This window comes from Dermacentor albipictus, chromosome 5 (assembly GCF_038994185.2).
Source record: "Dermacentor albipictus isolate Rhodes 1998 colony chromosome 5, USDA_Dalb.pri_finalv2, whole genome shotgun sequence".
NCBI classification, from domain to species: domain Eukaryota; kingdom Metazoa; phylum Arthropoda; class Arachnida; order Ixodida; family Ixodidae; genus Dermacentor; species Dermacentor albipictus.
Window position 1 is genome coordinate 3,657,330 of NC_091825.1, and position 22,304 is coordinate 3,679,633.

Sequence of the window (22,304 nt, forward strand, 5' to 3'; positions counted from 1 at the left end):
GGCCAGTGGCGTAGCCCCCCCCCGAACAAAATTTCTGGCTACGCCACTGCACCCTATATACGCAAGGCTTACAAGATCGCCCTTGGCCTACCGGAGTCCACAAGCACTGCTCGTCTGCTACAGCTGGGGGTATACAACACGCTTGAGGAAATCGTGGATGCGCAAAGAACCTCTCAACTCGAACGCATGTCTCTGACAGCCACGGGCCGGTACATCCTGCAGAAACTCGGCTTCAACTACCACGTCCAACACGGTCAGAAACAGGTCATTCCTCCTGACCTCAGCGACACGCTGATTGTCGGCCCTATACCTCGAAACATGCACCCCGAATTTAATCGGGGCCGACGCCAGGCCCGTGCCAAGGCACTGCTGCGCTCCTTGGGTGGAAAGAGGACTACGCGCTTTGTAGACGCCGCAGAATACACACGAGAACACCGGTTCACGGCGGTAGTCGTAAACGTTAGCTCCCGGCTTACGCACGCGTGTAGTGTCGCAACGGAATACCCCGAAACAGCAGAAGAGGTAGCGATTGCGCTTGCGCTTACCGACCCCCTCTGCGAGGTAGTTTTTAGCGACTCACAATCCGCAGTTCCCAACTACGCGCGGGGGCGCATTTCCCCGGATGCTCTCCAGATTCTAAGGAAAGCTGGTCGACAGCACTTCGATAACACTGCCATCATATGGTTTCCAGCGCACGTCGCCACCCCCACCGATGATGGACTCATTAACTTGAACGAGGTAGCACACCGCTCTGCGCGAGAACTGACCCGCCGCGCAGAATCGGAGACCGCCTCTTCGAGTTCGGAGCTGCTGGCTCAAAACACGCGAGAACGCCTGGTCAGGTACAATGACATCACCAAGCACTACCAGCTAGGCAGGCGGTTGCTGCCTCCACCTCACCCCATGCTGAAACTTCGCCAGGCAGTCATCTGGCGACAATTGCAAACTCAAACATTTCCCAGTCTGGTGCGATTGCAGCACATTTTCCACGCGCAATACCCGACTGCTCTTTGCAAATTATATCAGGAAACTAGAGCGACGCTGTCACACATGTGGGAGTGTCGGGTTACATCAGCTACAATGGCAGTAGCTCCGGAGGCTCTTGCGTCGAAGTGGGCCGCCGCTCTGCGCAGCTCCAACCTCAAGACACAAGAGTGGGCTGTCCAGCAAGCCCGAGAGGCGGCGACGAGGCAAGGCCTCCAAGTCCCCTCATGGGAGACCTGAGCCCGGGTCGTCAAATTTGCCGGATTCAGAATAAAGTTGTTTCCATCCATCCATCCACCAAACCCGCTTTGTCCAAGCAATCTAGCACAAGATCGAGACGTGCGTTGTGCTCACTGAATGGGCGCCCGAAAATCACTACATCGTCTAGATAGTCCATGCATACTTCCCACTTCAAACCACGCAGGAAGTGTCCATGAAGCGCTCGAAAGTTGCAGGCGCATTACAGAGCCCGAACGGCATCACATGAAATTCATAAAGTCCATCTGGTGTTACAAATGCCGTTTTCTCCTTGTCTGTCTTGTGCATAGGAATCTGCCAGTACCCCGTCCTCAAGTCAACAGACGAAAAGTAAGACGCTGATGAGAGGCAGTCGATAGCATCATCAATACGCGGAAGTGGATATACGTCCTTTTTAGTGATGGTGTTGAGGCGGCGGTAGTCAACACAAAATCGCCATGTACCATCTTTCTTTCTAACCAGAATCACTGGCGCTGCCCACGGACTACAGGATTCTTGGATTACATTCTTATTTAGCATATCGTGGACTTGGTCATTGATCACTTTGCGTTCCGATGGTGAGATTCTGTATGGTTTCTGTCGCAACGGTTGGGCAGATCCCGTATCTATGCGATGGTGTATACGAGAAGGAGGAAACAATTGTGGGCCCTCTTGCTGGAAAAAGTCAAACAGTAGGGCATGTTTTAGCAGAATATTCGCCACTTCGTGACGCTGTTTAGTGCTGAGTGACTTGTTTATATCCCTATTGCAAAAACCAGCGCCACTGGGACCCAGTGCGCCGGATTATGGGCCCAGTGCAGCGCGCTGGACGCTGGGGCGCTGGGAAGGCGCGGCGTACTGGGAGGCACTGGCTACTCGTGCGAAAAACAGCTCTAGCGCGTTAAATTTGCGGTGCCTGGACACCGTATATATTTTTTTGAATACAGAAAGCAAGGAAGAGCGCTTTAGTGCAATGAAAAAACGAAAAAAAAACGTAACAAATAAAATTGCTCTGACAAGGATTCGAACGACCGACCTACAGATCCCAAGCCCGTCACTTTACCACTACGCCACGCCATCACACGGAAATTCGCGGATAATTTGCCATGTCAAAGCCGAGAAGCAGTTTGTTTCGCAGAGCTACGTCTCGTATACAGACATGGTTGATGCGCTATCGCCCAGCAACTAAAACTCAGGCCTGTACCAGAAAGAAAAAGTGGCTGTCCGTATTCAGCATTGTGCTTGGAAGTGCCACACCATCGATTTTCACTTGCGATTGCTGTTTGGCGGTCAAGGAGTCGTCTAGTCGATGAATTCTTCCGCTGACAAGCTGCCAATAATAGTCGACACATATAAGGATGCTTATTCCAGGCTCAGGCGAGACCTGCACTGCGTTGACGTCAGCCAAACGTAAGTTCTTGCTTTTCAACTTTGCAAGTACATTTGTATCTGTCAATGCTGACAAGTCATTGCAAATTTCGGGAACTTCTATCGCCTCTACTTCAAGTGAGTTTGAGTCGTACTGGCTATGCAGCGTGACTCGTACTCTTCGATAATATTTCCGCGGTGCTGAAACGTTTCCAAATCCCGAGATTGTGAGCTGCTCTTCGGCTAACACAGTGGCTTTCAGCTTCCTAGACAATTCTTCCGTGATGAAGCTGCGTTGACTGCAACCATCAATCAACATTCTTACAAAGCATTTGCTTCCAGTGCCCAGAGCCTAAACTTGGGCGGTCTGCAGAAGAACTGTGCACTTTGGCGAATCAGTTGACGAGCTGGAAACAGTTGTCTGCGTTTCCGTATTCTTCTGCTTCCATTTCGGGTCGCACATTGTGGTGATATGTCGCCCCTTGCATTTCGCACAGCTTAGTCTCTTCCAGTTTCGGCATTCCTTAGCTTTGTGAAATTGTCTAGCGCAGCGGAAACAGCATCCTAATTTCCGTAGTTTCTGCTGTTTCTCGTCTAATGTTAGTTCCATTTGGCAGACATCCACCGAGTGATCTTTGTCTCCGCATAATATACAACTCTCTGTAGTCAGTTTCACAGTTAGCATAGATGCAGAACCTTGGAAATGCTGATTAGATTGTCGTTTTGCTGTTGAGGCTTGTTCTCTCTTGTCAGAAGTTATCATTATAGTCTGTTCCCGGCTTCTTACTTCAAGACTCAAGAACTCTAGAAGAACCGACATTTCATTTAGCCTGTCACTAGTAACGCCTGTATTTGTCGAAGACAAGATGCGCTTATTATAACACAGTACCATTTCTTGCGGAAGATTTGGTATTACAGCAGTTTTCAGAAGCACTCCATATTCTTTTTCTTCGACGCCAAGGTTATGCAGAGATCTCACGCGAGTCTGCACTTCTTCATGCAACCTTTGAAGCCCTTCGAAATCTTCGCAAGAACGAACTTTACGTAGGTTTAGAAGGCGACGCATGTGGTCGTTAACAATCAGTGACTTCTGACCGAATCTTTCTTTGAGAAGTTCTATAGCTCTCGTTAGTTGTCGACAGGCCGCTGATGACACCTTCCGCTTTACCCATCAAGTAGCTCCGAAGATATTTCAATTTGTCTACGTCTGTGATATAACGGTTCTGGTGAACAGTAGACTCAAATTGATCCCTAAATTCTGGCCATTTAATGGGGTCACCATGAAACTTCGGCACATCGAGCTTCGGTAGCTTAACGTGTGCGCGTGCTTGATGAAAGTCATCGTGAGGTGCGTGCGCAGGCGTTGTTTGCTGAGCGGATAAAATGCGTTCAGCGCGGGATTTCGCGAGGACGATAGATTCTTGATACTGTCCGACGCTTTGAAACTCATCCTCAAGGTTATCATTCTTAACATGCTCTTCTACTTGGATATCAAGGTCCGTAAGCATAGTTTCCTTTATCTTCAATAGGTTAAGATGGTCGTTCAGCTCACCATATGGCGTTGGTTCCGTCTGCATAAGAGTTGTCATCTCGTTGATGATCCTGGTGACCGCCGCTCGAACGGTAGCACGCTTCCGTCGCAGTCTTTCCATGTCGTCACGTCGGGAATGGTAGGCCTCGTGATGACGTGGATCGTCCTTCGATTCTGTCGCAGCGTCGTCGCGTTGATCGCGTCTGTCGGTCGTCCTCTTCAGGTAGCTCGCTTCATCGTCAGGGGTCTTCAACTGTAGATCTGATATCCTGGTCACGGCACCATACGTTGAAAACCAGGAAGCGGAGCCGAAGTAGACAACGTCTTTTATGCGAAGCATATTACGAGAGCTCAACCCAGCTCCTCAGGCGCGGCGGTGTCGCCATGAAACCACGTGACACCGTGACGTCACGACAGAGGAGAAGTGGCTTTGGCTCAACTCTTGCAAGACGAGCTGGGTGGGAATCGAACCAGGGTCTCCGGAGTGTGGGACGGAGACGCTACCACTGAGCCACGAGTACGATGCTTCAAAGCGGTACAAAAGCGCCTCTAGTGAATGCGGTGTTGCCTTAGAAACGAGCTGTTTCTAAGGCGTGCGTCTCTTGCTCAGTCGCACATTTCGTTGCCGCGCCGAACGCTGCTTTGCTCGACGCTCACCGCGTCCAATGCGGGGCGCGTAGTCGCTGCCCTGTAGCCCATTGTCTTACACCCCTTGGCGGGTCGACGGGAACGCTGTCGCGTTCCACTCTTGAAGGCGAAGCAGTAATGCATGAGTTGTTTCTTCGTCTAGCCGAACCAAATATAGCCAAGCAACAGCAGTTCACCAGGCTAAACAGTGGTTCAACAACTAAAATAAAGGCTAGTATGCTTCGCATCCTGGGCTTAACGTTACCTAAGCCACAGCCATTTTTTTTATTCGACGCTTGCAAAAACAACTAAAAAATGCAGGCGCGCACTCGGCTTCACGCTCGTTTTTCAATTCGTCTTCTTCTCTTCTTTTTTGGAACATAATATTTAACAAATACACCCTAATTCGCCTCCATCAACCATAATTCGCCTCAACCTATCCTAATCCACCCGAATCGGTCTTAATTCTCTTTCATCAACCCTATTTCACCCTAATCGACATTCATTCTTCTTCATACACCTTAATCTTCCCCAGTACTTGTTCATGCGCCATTATCCACCTTAATCCACCCTTATCGGTCTTAATGCTCCTTCATCAACCCTAATTCACCTTAATACACCATAATCCGCCTTAATACACTCTAATCCACCTTAAGCTCCATTAAGACACCATTATCCACCTTAATTTTCCATAATGCAGCTTTATTCAATCACTAATGAATCAGTAATTAACTTGGCTAATCATTCTCTTATACAGGGGTGGACATGCTTTGGGTCGCCTCTGGCCTTCCTTGGGTCACGTGATATTTTCTGTTCACAACGCGACCTTGGAACAGAGATCTCAAGGCTTGCGCCTTAAAACTTTAAACGCAATGTGGACTAGCTAGTCCACATTGCGCAAGATGCCCACAAGATATGGGCGACCGAAAACAACTTGCGCGCACCCATGTGGAAATGGGAGAAGCCTGCACTTTTTAGCAGATGCTCCACACTTGCTAAAAATCTGCGTGGGCACCTACTTCGAGAACAGAAAATCTGCTTGGATGCTGAGACTGTTCAGAAGCGCAGGTTTCCACGTAACGAGGTAAGCTTTTCACTGTGCGAAGATACTCCATAACCAAACCTTATAAGTTATACCTAAATATAAGGCCGTTTTGCATACTGCAGAAGGGAGAATAGATCAATGGTATCGAGAAGATGTAGCAACTCTCATTACATATTATTTTATGCGGCATGCTAACTGGTATTGCATCTTGTTTTCTGCCTATGTGCAGGTGTGGCTTGATTACATTAAGCGCTTGTGTGAGACCGACGAAAAACACGACCTCAAGCTTGCCCCACACCTCAAGCGAAAGTACCTTTCGCCAAACCATTATGAAAAAATAAATGTAGGCACCGCTTGCGCAATATTTGACCATGGCGTAGCTTCTGCAATTAAGCTTCTTGTTGAGAAAGACAAATTGGGGAAAGAAGCTCTCGCAACAGCTTGTTTTTTGCAGTTTGTACACCAGTCATTTGCTCTGATGTTATAGCGCGCCTCAAAAATGGCTCTTAGTGACCTTTGCCCAGAAAAAGGAACTGGGGCAGTGAATTTTCTTCAAGGCGTCATTGAAGTGTTCACGAAGTTGCAGATATTTGATGCAGGCAAATCTTCCTCAGTGTGGAAACCAGTACACTCTGGTGTCATCATCACAACACGTACAGCACTAAAAGGTTGAGAGAACTCATGATAAAAGAGAGAGGCCTTAAATATCTTGTGTTAAGCCGCTTTGCCCAAGATGCACTGCAAAACCTTTTCAGTACCATACGTCTCAAATCTCCAGTCCCAAGGGCACGTGAATTCAAGCACGCTCTGTGCATGATTGTATTGGCTCAGTTTTTCCAACCAAGTAAAAAAGGATCTTATTGTAGTGTCCATGTATGGCACTCTTTGGAATGAAGGAAGGCAACCCTGGGGTTCAAGGGAGCTTCCAAAATGGCTGCAGTTTCGTTGAAATAAATGTGTGTGTGTTCCCAACAGAATCGGCCGTAATCAGTCTCAATACTCGAACTACCATACGTTACAATGGCGACGAGGATGCGTCTGAACTTCGTAAAGGCTGCCAAGCAACGATTTTAAGCAGAACGAAGATACCAACACACATTGTCGAAGCTTCTACTTTGCGGTATGATGATGGTATGATGAGGGTATGAGCCATGGTATGTGCTGACGTGTCTCACAACTGCTCCTCGATTTTTCGGCAAAAGGCCCGGTAATTCGCCCCAGCTCATGCAAGGTCTCACACAACGGCATCCGTGAAGTTACAAGGACCGTGTGGATACCGAAATCTGAGGTGCGAAACCATTTCTCTCCGATTTAGAAGGATTTTTTCTACGAGCACAGTGTCGCTGCGAGCTAAGCTTGAAGAAAGCAGGGCCTAGCGGCCGTGCATAGGCGTGGTCCGGCGGGGCCATCGACCTTGCCGGGGACCTAGAGGCGACGTGCTTCAAGAAAATGGCGTCCGCTATGCGTGTGGAAGTGGACGGTGAAGAAATAATGCCGGAGGAAGTTTCCGGGAAGTTTGGCTGGCGCGTCGCCGGTGAGAAGAAGACCCAAGAGCAAGAGAGCAAGCTAAGTCTAACGCCGGTCAACGGGGGGCCGGCGGGTGCCGGGCATCGTAGCCCGCAGCGGAAAAATTTCAAGAGCAAGCTACTCAAGGCAGCGAGGATGCCTATGTTGCCGAGGCAAGATATCAAGATCGTCATGCGTCCCAGGGGAGGTCTGGACATTGGGGAAGTATCTAGATTCGAGATCAGCCGAGCCATCGTCGCAGCTGCGAATGTGAGTGGCGAGGAGGTGACGCAAGATGTTGTTTGCCCGAACGAACAGCAAAACATAGTCATCAGTACGCCTAAGCGAGAGAACGCGGACCGCTACTCGGCAGTCAGATGCCTCACTATCAACGGCACGGCACACGAAGTCAGCGCCTACGAGACCGCCCCCCACGGCACCGTTAAGGGCGTCATCAGGGGTGTCCCGATGACGGACACTATTCAAGAAATCAACGACTACATCGTTCAAGCGTATAACCCTACTGCTATGCAAGCCAACCGCATCGGCAAGACGACAACGGTGGTCATCGCATTCGACGGCGACAAGGTCCCGAACTACATCAGATACGGCAACCTGCTGGTCGAGTGTTCGCTGTATCGCAAGCAGATCGATATGTGCTACCGTTGTGGTCGCCTCGGTCACCGGATGGACGTTTGTCCTAACCCCCGAAGACAAGATATGCCGTGGTTGCGGCATGAAGAATCCTGAAGAAAGCCACGTTTGCAGTAACCCCAAGTGCAGCCTCTGCGGGGGCAACCACCTCACCGCGGACAAGGAGTGTACAGCGAGATTCAAGACGCCATACGTCGTTCGTAAACGGCGTTGGGGACGTCAGCAACGAGAACAGGTGCAGCAGCAGCGGCAGCAGCCGAGGGGGCCAGCTTGGCAGCAGACAGCGTGGCAGCCACCGAGCGGGCGTCGCAGCCGCTCCCAGACCAGGCGAGGGAGAAGCACGAGCGATACCAGGTCACCATCGGCCGCTGGGGCTCGCAGGCGAGAATCTCGTTCGAGGTCCAAGTCGAAGACCCGGCGGAGCAACGGCGCCGAGAAACAGGTGGGCTGGGCAGCGGGGTCTCCCGTAGCTCTCGACAATAGCAATTTCCCTCCCCTCCCCTCCTCCCGCCCTTCCAAAGACAACGAGTGTAGACACTGTTTGGAACTCAAGGAGATGATAGAGAGGCAGAACAATCAAATCAAGAACCAAAACAATCAGATAAAAGCAATGATGGAGCGTATCGAGACGCTCAGTAGAACAAAGAACAGTGATAATGACGTCACTGCAGTTAAAAGGAAAGTACCCAAGAGAGACACCACCAGCGCTACTCCAGCGGTGACGAAGCTGATCACGTCATCGGCGCAGATCACATCACCGGCGTTGACGCAGTCAGTGACGCAAACTCCACAGACAGAAACGGCAGTGGTTGCCATGGAGGAAGAGAAGGCTGAGGCCGCCGTTGCTCCGACAATGGAGTCGGTCATGAGCATGCTTACGCAAATCTCCAGCCAAGTTTCCCAAATGTCTGCGCAAGTGAACAATCTAACAGTAAGAATGGATAATGTGGAGGCCAAATGCAGCCAACTCTCCGTTAGAGTCATGACGGTGGATGCGAAAAATAAGCATCTCACCGTTGCCAAGATGAAGTCACCACGGCTTAATCTACGGGTCAGGCCGCGAAAAGTTGGTTCCGTGCGCAAATCTACCGCTCAAAAAGTAGAAAATGACGAAGACTAAAGGAAAGCAGAAAGAGACTGCGACGTTATTTCAATGGAACTGTAGGAGTATTAGAAACAAGATAGGGGAGTTACAACTATTCGTTGATAAATTGGACCAAAAACCGGATATCATAGCGTTACAAGAGACCAACGGCCGGGCCAAGCTCGCGGGATACATTACGTATACGGACCCTAGCGAAAAGGGTACTGCGATCTTGGTCCGCAGCAACGTGGCGGCCACACAACACATGACCGCTCAGCGAGGCTGCGAGCATACGCTCATCGAAATTCACAGCAGAAGAGTGGGGGGGGGACAAGAACTTTTTCGTCCTGAATGCTTATTGCCGACCGTCCAGCAGGGTCATTGACTTTGAAGGCACCATATTGGACTGCATTAAAGAAGCAAAAACAAGACCGATTTTAGTGCTAGGAGATTTTAACGCCGCCCACACGATGTGGGGTTATAAATATTCGTCCAAAAGAGGAAACCAATTGGTTAAAGCTATAGAGGACCACGACATGGAGGTGGTTAACGAACCGGGCGTACCAACAAGGACAGGTACTAGCACGGTCAGAGACACCACACCTGATCTGACGCTAGTTCGGGGGAACCTCGACGTAACTTGGCGTAACACGGGGGAAAATCTTGGCTCGGATCACGATATAATTTGTGTAACCCTCGGGGGGACTGACATCAAGGCGAAACTGGGTCAAGCTAATATTACAGACTGGGACCGGTTACGTAGAAGCGCAGACAGTGAAGGCGAGGACGAAAACCAAGACACCAAGACGTATGAGGCATGGGCCAAAAAGCAACGCGAATTTGTAAAGAAATTTACGCAGAAGATTACTACTACCGCGGAAATTCCCTTCGTAGACAGCAGGCTTAGTCACATGTGGGCGGCCAGGCACGGTCTTACTCGAAGGTGGAAGAGGCAAAGACATAACAAGAAGCTTCGCAGACGTATACACGCGCTCAACAAGCAAGTGACCGAGTATGCGGAACAACTATGCAGGGAAAACTGGATGAAGATGTGTGATGACCTGCAAGGCACACTGTCTACGAAGAAGACTTGGAAGCTGTTGCGACACCTCATAGATCCATTAAAAAGCAAGAGCGCATGCGTCCGAGACCTCACAAGAACGATCAACAGTTACGACGGGGACGGGGAGAAGCTCATTCGTGAACTCACAAGTAAATACCTCAAGACCGAGAAGAGCGGTAACCCGACTCACGAGTATGAAGGCGATAGCAACGCCGAGATGGACGAAGCCTTCACCGAACTGGAGCTGGTTGCGGCCATCGATGAAAGTAATCAAGGCAGTGCACCGGGAATTGACGGCGTTACATACAAGATGCTAAAAAATATGGGCGACAAAAGCCGAGCTGAACTACTAAACCTCGTCAACGCGTCCTGGGAGAAGGGTTCATTACCAAAAGAATGGAAAGAAGCGGAGGTGCATTTCATTCCCAAGCCGGGGAAACCACCCCACGTCGACAATCTACGCCCCATCTCCCTCACGTCATGTGTAGGGAAGGTGGTCGAGCGTATGGTGTTCAAGAGACTACAGAGACATTTGGATGTCACTGATCAGATGCCACCGACCATGTACGGATTCCGGAGGCACCTGAGCACGCAAGACGTCTTGGTGCAAATACACGAGCTGGTTATCAAGCAAGCGAAGACCCCTACGCCAAGAGCTATCCTGGCGCTCGATCTCAAGGGAGCCTTCGATAACGTCACACACGAAAGTATTCTTCGTAACCTGCACCAAACGGGATGCGGAAAGCGAACATTCAAATATGTGCAGGATTTCTTAACCAATTGAACGGCAACCATCAAAATTGGAGAGGAGAAGTCGGAACCGATAGCCCTGGGAGACAGAGGCACTCCGCAAGGATCGGTTCTTTCGCCGCTTCTCTTCAACCTGGCACTCCTCCCTCTCCCGACTTTGCTTCAAGACATAGAGGGCATAGATCACGCTCTCTATGCAGACGATATCACTGTGTGGACTTCGAGGGCAGGGTCGGAGAGTTGGATGGAGGAGACCCTTCAGAGAGTGGCAAAGACCGTGCACGAGTTCGCTAAATCGTGCGGCCTCAGTTGCTCGCCACAGAAGTCCGAGTTACTCGTCATCAAGCCAAGAAGAAAGAAAGGAGACCAAGAGAACGTACGCATCACCATCGACGGGACGACCATAACACCAACCACGCAAGCACGTATCCTGGGTGTCATCTTCCAGAACAATGGCAAGGCGGGGGCGTCGATCGACAAAATCAAAGTTTCAACGGAACAAATTTCGAACATGATCAGAAGAGTCACAAACAGACAAAGGGGATTGAAGGAGGACGATGTACTGACGCTCGTCCAGGCCTTCTTGACGTCGTGCATCGTTTACGCGGCGCCGTACCTCAAGTTACTGAAAAAAGACAGGGACCAGTTGAACGTCATTATACGAAAGGCAACCAAGATGGCGCTGGGCATTCCGAAGCATTCTTCGACCGACAAGCTTCTCGGCATGGCCAAGCACAACGTCGTCGAAGAGCTAATAGAAGCTCACCTATCTAATCAAAGAGTTCGGCTCAGTCAGACGTCGGCGGGACGTCGCGTTCTTGCCAAGTTGGGCTGGCAAGAGGCAGAGCGGAAGGAAACGGGGCCGTTACCCAGGTTGTGGGTGCATAAAATCCACAGTAAGCCACTGCCTAGAAACGTGAGGTCGGGTCGTAACGACGGCCGCAGAGCAGCTCGTATAGCGACCTTGACGGAGACTGGGTCAAATAGTAGAAGAGGAAGAGGGGGTCACTCTCTTCACAGACGCTTCGTTACCCAAGTTTTCATCGAAAGCAACGCTGGCAGTTACGACGCGGGATGTGCTCGTAACCTGCGCCTCCATCAAGACGTCTTTTCCAGAGGTGGCAGAAGAGGCCGCTATAGCGCTAGCACTCGCGCAGCCCAAGGTGGGAAGAATTGTCACCGACTCGCAGAAGGCGTATAACAACTACAGGAAGGGGTGGGTGTCTCTTGCGGCACTAGATATTCTCCAAAGTAAACGCGACGTACCTGAGAGGAAAGTTGAGTTAATATGGACACCGGCTCACTCTGGGCTGGAGGGCAACGAACTTGCCCACCAGCTCGCCCGAGAGATGGAACACCGGGTTGAGGAAGGTGAGCCACAGTCCATATTTAGTTACAGAGACATTACGAACCATTATAAGACAGAGAGGCGCCGTTACCCCGATCCTCACAAATCGCTTAGCAGAGAACAGCAAGCGATCTACAGGCAAATACAGGCAGGATCCTTCCCGCACCCTTACCTTCAAAACAAGATGTACCCGGAAAGGTACGAGAAGGATTGTAACTTCTGCAAAGCTCATTTAGGCACGCTCCAACACGTCATTGGAGTATGCGATTTCAGCAAGGTGATCCCCCCACCTCTTAAATGCCCCGATACCCTACCCCATCCTTCATCCACCCTTACCGAGCGATGGGAGACCTTGCTAACCAGCACCGCCCTGGAAGACCAGCTCGTCCTGATCTCCAGGGGCCAGGCGGCTAGGGAAGCATATGGGTCCCGTGAAGAGGGAACCACTTCCATCGACGGCGTCTAAGAAGATGTCGAGCTCGGCTCAATAAAGTTGTTTCTCTCTCTCTCTCTCTCTCTCTCTCTCTCTCTCTCTCTCTCTACTTTGCGGTATGGCGCACAACATGCTTCCATCGTTCCCTTTCTTCGACGCGCGTGCCACTGACGCCAACAACGTCGGCACCGAGTGGTTGAAGTGGGTGAAACGCTTCGAAAACTTCATCGTAGCCTGCGGTATCACAGCCGATGCCCGGAAGACGGCCATACTACTACACTACGTGGGGGAAGAAGTGTATGACATATACTGTGCACTACCCGATCCTCCCGCAGCCGCAGCTGCGTCCAACATTTCAAGCACCGGTGGCTCCAGTAACGCAACCCCTCTCTACACCGCAGCACGTAGGAAGCTCGATGACTATTTCGCACCCCGAGTAAACACTACCTTCGAGGTTTACCGCTTCCGTCAAGCCAAGCAAATGGAAAACGAGTCGCTCGACTTATTTTACGCCAGGCTACGACAGCTTGTTAGGCACTGTGCTTTCGCCGATGACGACACCGAAATCAAGAATCAAATATTGCTGTCTACAACGTCGACACGTCTACGCCGGTATGCCATGCAGCATGACCTCGACTTGCAAGGAATTCTCAAACAAGGCAGGTTATTTGAAGAGGTCGAGCACGACATCTCCGTGATCGAGCAAGAAAGCCGGCAGTGTAAGCAAAACTCGGCGTCAGCGTCTACACTTGCAGTAAACTCAGAACGCACCTCGCGACCTCATCAGCCGAAGCACCATGGGAAAGAGCCGTCACGGACTCGTGAGCCTCCGCGCCATCAACGGGCAAACGCGACATGCTACAACTGCGGAAAACCATGGCCTCACAGTAAGGGACGCTCTAGTTGCCCCGCTCTCGGCAAACGGTGTACTGCGTGTCACAAAACTGGACACTTTGCTAGTGTGTGTCGTTCAGCACACAAAGCCGTACACGCAGTCGTGCGCGACAGCAGCCCTGACAGTGATGAACACGTTTTCATGACCTCCTCTCACTGTCACGCAGTCACGGGATCTCCACAGGTGGACGTCAAACTTTATGGAGAGGACGTCCGTTTTACAATTGATACTGGCGCTACCGTGTCTGTCGTCGGTTCGAACAGCTTAAAAAATCGTCTAAGCAAGGAAACACTGTCCAAGACATCTAAGAAAGTATTTGCTTATGGGGCAAGTTCTCCTTTACCGCTACTTGGAAAGCTTGATGTTGTCATGACCTACAAGGAGAGCAGCAGCCATGAAACTCTCTACGTTGTGTCTGGAGACTGTGCACCACTGCTCAGTTTCTCTGCAGCTTCCCGTCTAGGACTAGTCCAGATCACGTATAGTGTGGGAGACGTTCCCAACAGACTGGATCCGAGGATGGCCTACCCAGACCTCTTCAAGGGAGTGGGCTGTCTAAAGGACTTCCAGGTGCACCTCCATGTTGACCCCAGTGTCCAACCAGTAGCCCAACCTCACAGACGCATTCCCTTCTCTATGCGAAAGCCACTGGAAAAAGAGCTCGAAAGGCTACAGTCCCTTGGCATAATCGAAAAGACTGAAGGACCAACCCCCTGGGTATCGCCAATTGTCGCAGTACCGAAGCCACATGACCCCGAGCACATTCGAATGTGTGTTGACATGCGCTGTGCCAACCAAGCTATCCAGCGTGAGAGACACGTCACACCCACAGTGGACGACATCTTTGTTGCTTTGAACGGCTCCATCTTATTCTCTAAACTCGATCTGAAAGATGGGTACCACCAACTAGAACTTGACGCATCATCCCGTGTGATCACCACTTTCTCCACACATGCTGGGCTCTTCCGATACAAGAGACTCAACTTCGGAATCAACTCGGCAGCCGAAGTGTTTCAGGACACCATCAGTCAGGTTCTAACTAACATCCCCAACGTGCTCAACGTAAGCGATGACATATTGGTGTATGGAAAGACTGAGAAAGAACATGATAAGGCTTTGAAGGCCACATTGGAATGCCTACTTGCAAGTGGTCTCACACTGAACGTCAAGAAATGCAAGTTCTACCAACGGGAACTTACATTTTTCGGGCATGTGTTCTCCAGCAACGGTGTGCAACCGGACCCCACTAAGGTGTCTGCGATCTTAGGTGCATCACCACCCTTCAGCGCCACTGAAGTGAAGAGTCTCCTCGGGCTCGTTAACTACTGTGGTCGGTTCATACCCAACTTGGCCCACCTCACCCAACCACTCAGGAAACTCACGGCCAAAGGAGAGGACTGCTGTTGGACAGACATACAGCAAGACGCCCTGGACGAACTGAAGAGAAAGCTTTCCGAGGCCACAACTCTCGCCTACTTCGATCCAGGAAAGAACATCACACTCATTGTAGATGCTGCTCCTCATGGCCTTGGTGCCATTCTCACGCAGACATCCGGAAGCGAAACCAGAGTGGTAGCATATGGGAGTCGTGCTCTTCTCCCTGTGGAGGCACGCTACTCTCAAATTGAACGGGAAATGCTGGCCGTGGTGTGGGGAATTGAGCATTTTCACATCTACTTGTATGGGACAGCATTCCGCCTACTGACAGACCACAAGCCATTGGTCAGCATTCTCAGCAACCCTCTCTCCCTGCCTTCAGCACGGCTGGAGCGTTTGGCACTTCGAATTCAACAATACACCTATAAAGTGCAACACACTAGTGGTCCAAGTAACCCATCTGACTACTTGTTCCGACACCCAGTAAACTCCACGTCACCATATCTGTGCATGGAGTCTGTCGCCGAACAGTATGTGAACTTCATTGTGTCTCATAGCCTGCCTCGTGCCATGACCAGAGAGGAGGTAACCGAAGCACCGCTCGCTGACCCGGTGATGAACTCGCTCAAGAAAGCCCAAAAAAGCAACCCCAGCAAAGCAAAGATTGGAAGACCACAGCTCTGATGCCCTTCTCTCGCGTTGCGACAGAACTGTCAGTTTCCAAAGAAGGCCTTGTGTTAAGAGGTACGCGGATAGTACTGCCAGTACAACTTCACACTAAGGCAGTGCATCTTGCACATCGAGGACACCAAGGCATTGTCAAGACAAAACAGCTGTTGCGTGAGAAAGTGTGGTTTCCAGGGATAGACTCTTTGGTGGACCAGACAGTTAAGAGTTGCCTGGCATGCCAAGCAAACACACCAGTACACCATCGAGATCCCTTGCCAATCCAGGAGCTGCCTCGAGGCCCGTGGACTGAACTGTCGTTAGATTTTGCTGGCCCTTTCCCTGATGGCAAGTATGCCATGGCAGTGGTGGATGATTTCTCCAAGTACCCAGTTGTTAGCATCCTACACACTCTTGCAGCACCTACAGTCATCAAGCAACTGCGCACTGTTTTCGCTCAGTTCGGCTGTCCAGAAGTTGTAAAGTCAGACAATGGTTCACCATTTCAGAGTGAGAGTTTTGCAGAGTTCGCCAGTGAGCTCGGGTTCAAGCATCACCGCATCACTCCACGGTGGCCAGAGGCTAATGGGGAAGCAGAAAGATTCATGCGCACCCTCAAGAAGTCTATACTCGCAAGTCGTGTCAGCCACTTGGATTGGACTAATGAGCTTCAGTCGTTCCTCCTGGCTTATAGGTCCACACCCCATAGTTCCACAGGAAAATCTCCGTTTGAACTTCTGTTTGGGAGACCCATGAAGAATCTTCTACCGACACTTGTCGCTGGTACTCACAACTCGGCTCAGTATGAGGCCAGACAGAATGACACTAAAAGAAAAGCATACAACAAGTGGTACGTCGACACTCGGAGGCATACAAGTAACAACCAGCTGTGTGTGGGACAACAAGTCCTCTGTAAACAGGACAGGTCAAACAAGTTTTCGCCTTACTATGACCCACACCCATACACAATCACCAAAGTCAATGGCTCCAGAATCACAGCATCCAGAGATGGAGTGTCGATTTGTCGCAACTCAAGTTTCTTCAAAGATGCAAGCACAGTTCAAGTGGAACGACATCAGGACCCGACCGACATGCCATATCTGGATGATGAAGCTGTGCCGAGTAACAGTGACCTTCCAACCCCCAGCATAGCTACTCCTAGCCAAGCCATATCAGCAGCTCCCAAGACCGTCTCACAGCGGTACCCCCAACGATCCAGGCAACGACCTAGGCACCTAAAAGACTTCGTGTTTAAGCAAAACTGATTTTTCCTTCCCTGAGGGGATGATGTAGTGTCCCTGTATGGCACTCTTTGGAATGAAGGAAGGCAACCCTGGGGTTCAAGGGAGCTTCCAAGATGGCTGCAGTTTCGTTGAAATAAATGTGTGTGTGTTCCCAACAGAATCGGCCGTAATCAGTCTCAATACTCGAACTACCATGCGTTACACTTATCAAATTGATGATGGAGTGCAGCTGGCTCAGTTTGGTTCCACAAAAACGAATGTCCTTAAGCCTCTCGAGGAAGAAGTTGAGCAAAATGACGTAAGCCTTGCAGCTGAGGAGCAAGAGTGTCTTCACTACTTGGCAAGCTACATAGCACCCAACATTCCCAGGAAAAACAAGCTGTGCGGCGTGTGCAGTGCTGCCTTGAAAGGTAGCAGTGAAGACAGTGGACTTCAGGAGAGCACGTTGTTGGGCGAGTCGGTCGTACATACTTAAAGAAGGGAATTGCGCTAAAAAAGACACGGACGAGTAAGGACATGGACGGGCGCAAACTCGCGACTGATTTTATTCAGAAGGAACACAAATATATATACCTAGATTCTTATTGCCTAATCATTGCCTAAGCGCACATGCCAAGAACGTTTTCTCTTTCTTATACAGATTAATACTCGAATCGCTTACACAATCATCACCTGACTTATCAATGTAAAAAGCCTCTGCAAGTTCACGTGCTACCTGGTTACGACTGCGCCTTAAGATTTTGGTTCTAGCCAGCAAAGACTGGCATGCTTTATCAGGCGTAGCCAAAGGGCATGCGCCGCAATGTAAGGGCAAATTTGACCCTTTTTCGTTAACCATAGAGAGCTTGTGTTCCCTCAGTCGTTCATTTATACAACGGCCCGTCTGGCCAATGTAAACTTTTCCACATGTCAGGGGAATTTCATACACAACCCCGACCGAACACCTGACAAACTGGGTGGCGTGACGTTTGGTGCAGTCTCGCACGCATTCCTCGCCGGAGACAATCCGGGGGCACAAAGAGGCCAACTTGCGCGGGGCAGAAAATACCAGCGGCACACCGTAGCGATTGGCTACATTCTTTAGGTTGTGGGAGACCCTATGAATATAGGGGAGAACCGCCGGTCTGGTCTTCGGTTGACCGCCACCATCTTGAGGTGTTCTGCGTTTCAAGCTTTGCAGAAGCTTCTCTGCCACAGCAGCCACGACGGAAACGGGAAATCCAGCCTTCTGCAACCTGCCAATCTGATTGTTGAGGCTGTCATTTACCAGGTGAACACATGATTTCTGCAGGGCTTCCTTCAGGCACAGCATAACAATGGCGCGTTTTACCGTCTTAGAATGAGCGGACTCAAAAGGCAGCAGGTCTTTCCGGGCTCGTGGTGAGTACATCCAACACGTGTGATCTGGTGTTAAAGTGATGTTAATATCTAAAAACTGCAATCTATCTTGTTCAGGTAATTCGTGGGTGAAGTTTAGACCCCTCCCGTGTCGTTTAAAGACAGATAAGGTCTCTTGCACGGTAACCGTGTGTGTCAAACCGGGTTGCTTCTTAAAAATCACCAAATAATCGTCCACGTATCTAAAAACTCTCAGAACCATCTTGTCGTCCAAATAACACACCAGATCACGATCAATGCTGGTCAGGAAAATGTTAGCCAGTACCGGTGCCACGGAATTTAGTTATACAAGACCCTTTTGTTGTGAAGAATTCAGGTGATGTGGTTTCTTTCCTACAGGGTTCCTCATCTTTAGGTTACGCTGTCTCTTTTGACATAGAAAACCTGTTCTTTTCTATACCGCATGATGACCTATTTTGTGCAGTTAGGTCTTGCATCGACGAAAATGGTGTAGTAGATTTTCAGAATACTAGCGGCCTAACCGTGGACAATTTCATGAAGCTACTAGAATTTTATCTTGAGTCCACTTTTGTAACTTTTGACAACCATTTTCATGTTCAACGTCAGGGCATTTGCATCGCGTCTTGCGTGGCACCGGTACTGGCTAACATTTTCCTGGCCAGCATTGATCGTGATCTGGTGTGTTATTTGGACGACAAGATGGTTCTGAGAGTTTTTAGATACGTGGACGATTATTTGGTGATTTTTAAGAAGCAACCCGGTTTGACACACACGGTTACCGTGCAAGAGACCTTATCTGTCTTTAAACGACACGGGAGGGGTCAAACCTTCACCCACGAATTACCTGAACAAGATAGATTGCAGTTTTTAGATATTAACATCACTTTAACACCAGATCACACGTGTTGGATGTACTCACCACGAGCCCGGAAAGACCTGCTGCCTTTTGAGTCCGCTCATTCTAAGACGGTAAAACGCGCCATTGTTATGCTGTGCCTGAAGGAAGCCCTGCAGAAATCATGTGTTCACCTGGTAAATGACAGCCTCAACAATCAGATTGGCAGGTTGCAGAAGGCTGGATTTCCCGTTTCCGTCGTGGCTGCTGTGGCAGAGAAGCTTCTGCAAAGCTTGAAACGCAGAACACCTCAAGATGGTGGCGGTCAACCGAAGACCAGACCGGCGGTTCTCCCCTATATTCATAGGGTCTCCCACAACCTAAAGAATGTAGCCAATCGCTACGGTGTGCCGGCGGTATTTTCTGCCCCGCGCAAGTTGGCCTCTTTGTGCCCCCGGATTGTCTCCGGCGAGGAATGCGTGCGAGACTGCACCAAACGTCACGCCACCCAGTTTGTCAGGTGTTCGGTCGGGGTTGTGTATGAAATTCCCCTGACATGTGGAAAAGTTTACATTGGCCAGACGGGCCGTTGTATAAATGAACGACTGAGGGAACACAAGCTCTCTATGGTTAACGAAAAAGGGTCAAATTTGCCCTTACATTGCGGCGCATGCCCTTTGGCTACGCCTGATAAAGCATGCCAGCCTTTGCTGGCTAGAACCAAAATCTTAAGGCGCAGTCGTAACCAGGTAGCACGTGAACTTGCAGAGGCTTTTTACATTGATAAGTCAGGTGATAATTGTGTAAGCGATTCGAGTATTAATCTGTATAAGAAAGAGAAAACGCTCTTGGCATGTGCGCTTAGGCAATGATTAGGCAATAAGAATCTAGGTATATATATTTGTGTTCCTTCTGAATAAAATCAGTCGCGAGTTTGCGCCCGTCCATGTCCTTACTCGTCCGTGTCTTTTTTAGCGCAATTCCCTTCTTTAAAAGACAGTGGACGGCTCTTGAAAATGAAGAACTATGTGGAAGGCAAGGATTCCCTGTGTATCCCGTCACAACCTGTAACAGGTCTTCTTCAGGAGGCAGAAGAATATTTTCGTAGCAACGAGAAGCAGCTTACTGAAGGCAAAATGACTGTTGAGGGTCTGCAGCAAGTTGTCGTCAAAAAACTTGAATGTAACACACAACTCCCTTCTTGCCACAAAGTAATGGAAAATGTTATTGGGGAGTTCTTGTGCAGATTGAGATTCTCTCTCAGAAAAAGAAATAATGAAAGGCTTAAGCTGCTGAAGGAGAAGCCAAAATGTGGTTCTAAAAGAATGGTTCTAAATTGTGTGATAATATGTTCTGCAGATTCTCTTTCTTCAATTTTGCGGTTTCTTATGGTATGTAAAACTGCATTGCTGCATGGAATTGAACTATGGAAATTATTTAGCTGTAACAAAGTGATCAGCACTTTAATCAGCATTCTAGTGCAATTAATCTGATTATTTAACTAGTCTAAATACTAGAGGATGTATTACACTGGGATGAGATTACTAGTATGCTATGATTGGAATGTATCAACTACAATATAGCTAACTAAAGTAACTGTGTCCATAGGGTTCTGCACATGCAATAGACTTTTACGCCTGTGTAAAGTTGTATGTGACCCATACATAGGTAGAATTGCTACTTGGTAGATTTTAGAATGCATAGACTTCAGTTGTTTATTTAGTTAGGGTCAGAGTGTTTCAGAATTCCAATCAAAAGTTTCTTGGTCTATTACATTAATAGATAGTTGGTGGCGGACCAGTTATTTCAGCGCAAATGCAGCTTGAAGCCTTCCTCATAGCATCTATAAAATATAGAACACTAATACATGCAGTGCTTATCTTTGTGTTTATAAATAAAGCAATCTGGTCTATTTTATGCATATTTTATAGGTTTATTTTATGCATATTGCTATTTATGTTAAAGGTGTGGGTGACGGTTGGAGTTCAGCTTGCATATATATTTGTTCAGGCTATGTTCCCTCTGTTCCTTGCACCTTTTTACACATATTATGGTTCTCTGTACGTAATCTTTATGCGAGTATGAAAATAAATGGTTGAAAATTTTTGTCTGGTAATTTGGCTTTTATTGCGGTTAAAACCGCAATAAACCGGGTTTGGTTTATTGCGGCTTTATGATATTTTCGTAAGTTCTTATGCATTCTAAGCATGCTACAGATTGGGAATAGGAACTGCATAAAAACGGGGCATATGTCCAGCACAGCTCATTGTAAAACTTCCTTTCGAGTTCAAGGTATGTCATTATAAAGGCAGGCGTCAACCGAATGAGAGCACTAAAATTATATTTTCAGGGAACAAGCAATATTGGTAAAACCAATAAAACGTTTTTCGGGATATTTACCCAAGTGCACTTCATTACGGCTCTATAGGAAAACAGAAACGCAGCAGCAGAACAGCTGCGTCTGTTGTCACCTGCAGGTATGGGCGGGTTGGAGAACAAGCAGTTCTGTGCCGCGCAACACAAATGCGCTGCGCAAACGCTGACCACCGACAGCTTGATCTGGGCTCACAGCACAAGCGACAGACAGGAACAAAAGGGAAGTGACACGTGTACTTGTTTGTTTTTATCGGGCGACCCGTTTCACCGCCTAAGAAATGTTATCGCACAGCGCAGGACGCGCCTGCGCGTATCGGAAGGAAGGAAGGAAGGAAAAAGTGGAGAAGGAAAGGCAGGGAGGTTAACCAGCTTAGCTTAACCGGTTTGCTCCCCTACACATGGGAGCGGGATGGGGGGATGAAAGATGGGGAAGGGAGAGAGAGAGAGCACATAACACAGCACACACGCATCGTCCGTTAGAGTCCATCGCTCTGGCGTGGTACGTGATATCAGTCACAGCCGCTTGTCCAATCCCGTCTCTTTCAAAAACTGAAACAGTCCCTTCATCGCCTTCAGCTGCGATGTCTTCTGTCGGCGACATCTGAAAATCGTGTCGAGAGACAGTGGTCTAGTGTCAAGGCGCGCTAGAACGGATGCCAGGGACTGTCACTGAACATTATATTCAGGACAGTCGCGCAGAATGTGTTCCAGCGTCTCCTCGGAAAGACAGGCATTGCAGAGTGCGTTGTCGGCCATTCCAATGCGAAATGAGTAAGATTTCGTGAAAGCCACCCCTAGCCATAAGCGATGAGGCAGAGTCGCCTCTCTTCAGCGGAGTCCAGTTGGCATTTAGAGATGCATCAAAGAGGGCAGGTGGCATTGACGGTTGCTCCGGTTGGTCTGGCTGTTTGGTGTGCACCAT

The 22,304-nt window shown here is 49.3% G+C and overlaps 1 protein-coding gene across 1 annotated transcript; it reads left to right on the forward strand.

Moving 5' to 3' along the window:
* The first annotated feature begins 15,927 nt into the window (after nt 1–15,927).
* Nucleotides 15,928–16,833, forward strand: LOC139060252 (uncharacterized). The gene has a single exon (XM_070539344.1). It carries the CDS (start codon nt 15,928–15,930, stop codon nt 16,831–16,833), a length of 906 nt encoding a protein of 301 aa, XP_070395445.1.
* Nucleotides 16,834–22,304: the final 5,471 nt, after the last annotated feature.